The sequence below is a fragment of the Rhagoletis zephyria genome, unplaced genomic scaffold (assembly GCF_001687245.7).
Source record: "Rhagoletis zephyria isolate East Lansing unplaced genomic scaffold, Rhagoletis_zephyria_1.1 Rzeph_scaffold_18917, whole genome shotgun sequence".
NCBI classification, from domain to species: Eukaryota; Metazoa; Arthropoda; class Insecta; order Diptera; family Tephritidae; genus Rhagoletis; species Rhagoletis zephyria.
The window spans coordinates 1-6,177 of NW_016175978.1; the positions used below are offsets into that span (position 1 = coordinate 1).

The 6,177-nt window shown below is 36.2% G+C and overlaps 1 protein-coding gene across 1 annotated transcript; it reads left to right on the plus strand.

Moving 5' to 3' along the window:
* Window positions 1-1,311: 1,311 nt before the first annotated feature.
* On the plus strand, window positions 1,312-3,722 carry LOC108380331 (protein-tyrosine sulfotransferase-like). The gene is made up of 2 exons (XM_017636701.1): window positions 1,312-1,719; window positions 3,588-3,722. Exons 1-2 carry the CDS (start codon window positions 1,561-1,563, stop codon window positions 3,720-3,722), a joined length of 294 nt encoding a protein of 97 aa, XP_017492190.1. The 5' UTR covers window positions 1,312-1,560.
* The last annotated feature ends 2,455 nt before the right edge of the window (window positions 3,723-6,177 follow it).

A 6,177-nucleotide genomic window follows, 5' to 3' on the forward strand; every position in this document is an offset into this window, starting at 1 on the left:
TAAAAAAAAGAGAAATCGTAGAAGACAAACTATAAACTCCGAGTGAAAAAAGTGCAGAGTGCAAACCGGTTGTGGGGGCGTATGTGGCTGGAAAATTATTCAGAGCAGCGGGAATCATGGTGAGCTAGGGCGAAAGAACGCACACTTGCACCTACCTACATAGCCAACGAGGCAAGCACACAAGTAATTCTTGGCAGTTTTCAGTTGGTACACTTGGTCATAAGTACGAGCGGGAGTGAGTGTGACTTGCCAACAGACAAGCAACAGCAGCACCGTAATTTCCTTTGCCACCTTCTTTACATTTTCACACACACACTCGCTCGCATCGTCATCTTCGTTGTGGCCGCATTGTAACCACCCAGCTATCCACCGCAAACTGGGTGTGTGTGTGTGTGTGTGTGTGTTTTGTTTCTTGATTTTCTTTGCTTTCTTACATTTACTTACTTTTCATATGCTTTTGGCATACAAATGAAGAAATATGAGTGCGCAGTTTTTAAACTTAAAATGTTGTTGAAGAACAGCAAGCAGCAACTGCAACAGTGTAAAGCATGCATAGTGGGCGTTAAAAGGACACAAACAACTACTACAAGAACAACAACAGCAGCAACAACAGCAACAAAAATAAGGCGAAGTAAAATCAAGAGTTGCACTCAAGTCAACCCCAACCACAACCCCAACCTCCTCCTCCTCCACATCCACAGCCACAGCCACGTACACGCCGTCAACATCGTTGCCTTCCTCAGTGACGTTTTGGCCACCCTCAGCCTTAGCCTTAGCCTCCGCCTCCGCCTCATCAGCGACGTTGTCGTCATCATCATTACCCGAGTTATCTGTGCTGCGTCCAAATAATATTACATAGCGCGCGCGCGCAGCTGGAGCCGAGACTGTAACTGAAGTATCCAATAGTGCCGCAGCTATAAGCGAGCGCAAAAATCAAATCTCGTGCAGCTTTAAATGAAATATTAATATTTGTCATCATTCGTTGGCAAGTTTGTGGATATCGTTTTTACGCCAAAGTCACCGAGCGTGCAAGAGTGTGAGAGAAGTCAACTTGTAGAAAAAAATATATAAAAATATATCCAGTAAAAAGCCAATAGCTGGGTGGCAGCGACCACGTACAAAAACATAAAGTTAAACGCACAATCATAAAAAATACATACTCTACAAAAAAAAAAGCTAAAGCAAAAACAAAAACAAAAAACCTGGCAGCTACCAAGTCCTTTGCAGCTTTGCAGTGTTTTCAGCGCTTTTTCGCTGCACTTCAAATTCATAACTTTGTAAATGCGCACTGTAAAGACATAACTGATACTTAAAAATACATAACTACATACTTGCATACGTAACTAGATTTGTAACATATCCGTGTCGTCGGTTACAAGTGCACGTTGCTGCAACGCCAGTTACAGTTATAGTAGTATTTAAGTCGTTTGCGTTAGCGCACAAGGAAGTCCGTTTGTCGCGTACCTATGCACGTGTGTTTGTAGTCTCAGTAATTGTGTACTTGCTCTTGTGTGCGTGTTTAGTGTGCAGTACGTAACAGCAACGACAATTTTCCTCAAAATGCGTCTACAATATCGCAATAAAAAAGCGACGCTGTGGGTGATGGTCGCCGTCGTCGTTGTCACTATGTTCCTCTTCAAATTCACCGAATTCGCGCCAACTTGTTTCTTCAAGAACGATGTGACGGCGCCGGATGGATCGCTGATGGTGCACGAAGAGGTAAGAGACGGCTGTATCTGAGCTGCTCGAAGCAATTTTACATACCTATATGTAATTATATTTCTTACCTGCGTATAAAGGTATTAGTTCATATATATATGCATGTGCATTAGGGCAGTCCAAAAATGCATGTTAAGAAAGTAAAGTCGGAATTTTAATGCTCTCACCCACTAGGATTGTTCCAAATCGAAAAATATACGCCTGTCGCTCAAAGCGCTCAAAGTTCTCCATGTATGAAAAAAAAATTGTAATTACAGGATTAAAAATTTTGGAATAAAATTAAACACACGGTGTCCCTGCGGTATCCCAGAAAGAAAAAAATTATCAAAATTTCAAAAATGGTAAATTTTAATGGAATGAAAAAAAATATATGTAAAAATATGTTATTTTTTTATTATTTTATTAAATAGTACGGGCTTTTAGCTTTCGAAAGTAGAAGTAAAAACCTGCGAATTTTTTGCACTTTTTGAAGTAATGCCGATTTGCTAATGAATAAAATTATTTTTTTCATTTTTTGTCAGTGCCATCAGCTCTGCACGATGCGTTCTATTTTCAAAAAAGCGTTGTAAAATGAAGTGCCAGATTAAAAAGCTTGACCTGTAGACAATATAGATTTTTTTAAGAGTTGCCACCTGTTATTAAAATCAAATTTTTTATTAAGTTAAATGAATTATTAAGATATTGGTATCAATCGAATTGTGTATGAAAATTTCATTAAATTCCGTCCATAATTCAATTTTTGCCCAGATTTCATATGGAAGGGAAGCACTGTGGGCCGTACAATAAAAAACATTCGTACAAAAGTTGTGGGGAATGAAAATCTCTACAACCTTGATACTTGAACATGCTACGTGTTTTCAACAGAAATTATTGAAAAATGGCGAAAACCGTGACAAGTTAAAAATTTTTCGCGGTTTTTGCTAATTATTTACAATAAAAAATGTTGTTTTTTTTAACCTTCTATGTAAAAAATGTGGGAAATTAAATTCCCTACGAATTCGTATTTAACGATTTTTTCACGGAAAATGCAAAACAAGCTTGCAAATAGCAAAAAAAAACCCCGAAAAAAATACTAAAATTCAAGCTGGCGGAATGTTGCCATATGAAATTTTAGGGGCAAGAAGGTGGATCTACATATGCTCTACTGGAAGTAAACTGCATCAAAAAATCGCTATTACAAATTTTGTTAGAAAAAGTCTAAAATGCTCAACCTACTCTACAAAAACATCTAAAATATCAACGGTGCTGAAATTTGATAGGCTCTTCGAAAATTTTCAAAAAATTCTTTATAAGAAGTTTGAAATTTTAATTATTATTTTTTTTTTATTTATTTGAACTTTTTGCAAGCTTTGAAACTTTTATTTATGTGGTTTCTGTTATAAGTGGAACTATATTTTAAATGAAAGTTATTAAAAATAAATAAACTTGTCGAAGATGTTAGGGTTTTCTTCCATATAAAAATAAATTGTGTTTATTCGTTATATGGAACCAGTTGAAACAATAAAAAACCATTTGAAGCTTTTACTCTATTCTATTAGAATTCAATGAGCTGTAAAACTGCGTGCTGAAAATCTTGCTAGAAAATCGAATTAAAAAATCTCAAGATGTTTAGAAAGTTTGTTGAATTTTTTTCCAACATTGTACAAACATACAAACCAAAATCAAATGACAAAAAAAAAAGAAAACGACATGTTAAAACTATTCAAAATGTGGTGCGGCTATAATTTGTTCGACCACTGTATATTCCGATGAATTGATAACCTAATTTTGAAGTCAGTTAAAAATAGCTTTTTTCATTAAATTTATATATAAGCTTCACTTGTAGTAGACTTTTTAATTACTTTCTTATATCTTTTCTTCTATTTTAGAAATATCTTATGGCCGAAGATCAAAAAACCTATTCATATGGCCGCGAAATGCCGCTAATATTTATTGGCGGTGTTCCCAGATCAGGAACGACGCTGATGCGCGCCATGTTGGATGCACATCCGGATGTGAGGTGAGTGACCCATAAATCATTTGCACAGTTAAGTACATATGTACATACATACATGCTATATATGTATGTATGTAGGTATAAATGTAAGAACGCAAGTAATTCAAGTGGTTGTGCAGATGTATGTACATATGTGTAAACAATTGCACTTTGGTACAAACACATCTGATTACATATATGTATACGCATGTACATATGTGCATACATTTATAGGTATGTTTACAACGTCGTAATAACAATGTGGGCAACGTGCATGTGGCAGCCATCAGTGACTTCAGTGCTGGCAAAACAAGTGCTGTGGAAAAAAAAACGTTTGAGAATTTTCTAAGTGCATACACATTTGCATTGGCACTTGAGCTTAATCGATACACAAGCGACGGTACTATGTGCAGTGTATTTGGCTTGAAACAGTTTAATCGACTTGGGACCCATAGGTGCGCGATAAGAGTCGGCCGGCCGGCCGGCATATACGACATACATACATAAGTTTACTTATAAACATACATACCCACATGCAGCCATACAAACAAATGCACATGCTTACAAACAAGTGTTTTTCCATTACATTTATGAGGTTCCCTTTGCGATTTTCAGTAGCAGAACTAACTTTTTTTTTGCCTTTTTCATGCATGAAGTTTGTAAACAAATGTATGCATGTGTGTGTGTGTGTAGTTGATTGTCGTTTTATTGATTTTTCTTGCCAACAGTTCAGCTGCCAATGCAAATTACTTTCTCATCAGAATTTTATGCATCTCAATGTAATGCTTGTTCCTAAGCTACAGCTTAACCATATACTACAGCCATGAGTATTCCCCCTCTATTCGATGAATTTTGCCATATCAGCTATTCGCTCTGCGCTTTAACTGAACCCCATTCCTTCCTGCATACATATGTATATATGTATATATTTATGTGTTAAATATCAATTTGCACACGTTTTATAGCGGTAAAAAAAATGCTAGCAAAAGTGATAATCGAATTGTACTTAGCAGTCATCAACATTTTGAATTTTAAAACATTTTTGCTGACATAATTAAATTAGCGTTGATATGGAGATTGTTTACATAAATGTGCACGTCTCAGACATACATATACATATATTTACATACATATTGCTACCTTAGAGTGCAAAGTTGCTAACTTCACTTATGAAAAATCATATTTTGATACAGGAGGCTAAATGAATTAAAAATGCATCGTTTCGAATAGGGCAAAGGTCCGTGTTTTATGTTTTTCGTTCATATTCAATGAAAGGAAAATTAGCTGGGTCCAAAAAAAGCTCCGAAAATTCGATAAGGCCGAAATAGTTCGAAATATTTTAACAAAGATCGAATCCCTCTAATTCGTATGGAGTTTTGCTTTGATTTAAAAAGGCAAAATTTTGTATTCAAATATTGCGAAATACTTGAAGAAAATTGCCAGAAGAAGTTTTTTCTCTCCTGTACATTTTTTAATTGGGACTTAGCAACTTTGTATTCTAAGCTAGCACATAGTACATACATACGTACACAATAGACCAGATCAGACCAAAAAAAGTCCTTATAAGGACACTCAAGAGCACAGATGAGCATTTTCAGGTATAGAATCCTCGCTGTCCCACAGGATGAAAAGTTTTCGCGTACATCGGCTAACTGAGTCGTGTGATCTCTTGATTCGCCACTTTTACAATTCCTCATAATATTTATGAACTGGTTTCTTTGAGTCTTACTCCTGTAATAACGGCCACTCCGAGCAATTTCGTCAATCGGATATAGATGCAAGATCGCATTTGGGGTCTATGAGGGCGTCAGACAAAGGTGCCCGTACACAATGTTGCGGTCTTTATATGCCATCTGCAAAGTAAATTCGTGTAAGGTAAACATGGGGCCAAAGCAGACCAAACCCCGTGTGAGTTTGTATAATTTTCGGCTGCAGCGCCATCGATTGGGTCACTTTTCTGCAAAACCATTCTTACGCATTTTAAATTTCAATCAGATTTTACACAACATACGGATTTTCTAAATACCTAAACTGCAGCGGGTACATTTTGAGGAAACTAATTTTTCATCATACAGGTAGCTCACGTTGCGAATCTGAAGGAAATCAATTCATAAATACGTCGTTTTTAAATAGCTCGATTCCAGCACCACCTAGCGGGTCCGTTTTTCGCAAATGCTTGTTTCATTATGCAGGTAGCTTACATTTTGAATTTGAACGAAATAGGTTCATAAATAGGACTTTTATAAATAACTCGACCCCAGCGCCATCTAGCGAATTCTCTAGTAGTATAATAGGACCATATATGCAACGTATAATCTCTGAAAATTTGACTGAAATCTATCCCGTAGTTTTTGAGTTAAGTCCGAACAACAAAAACGGCCATTATTTTATATACATTTGTATATATATAGATATACATATAATAGTTTTTGTCTCGAGTAGACAATGTTTTCTATTTCTAAGTCTCTTATCACCCTAATGCC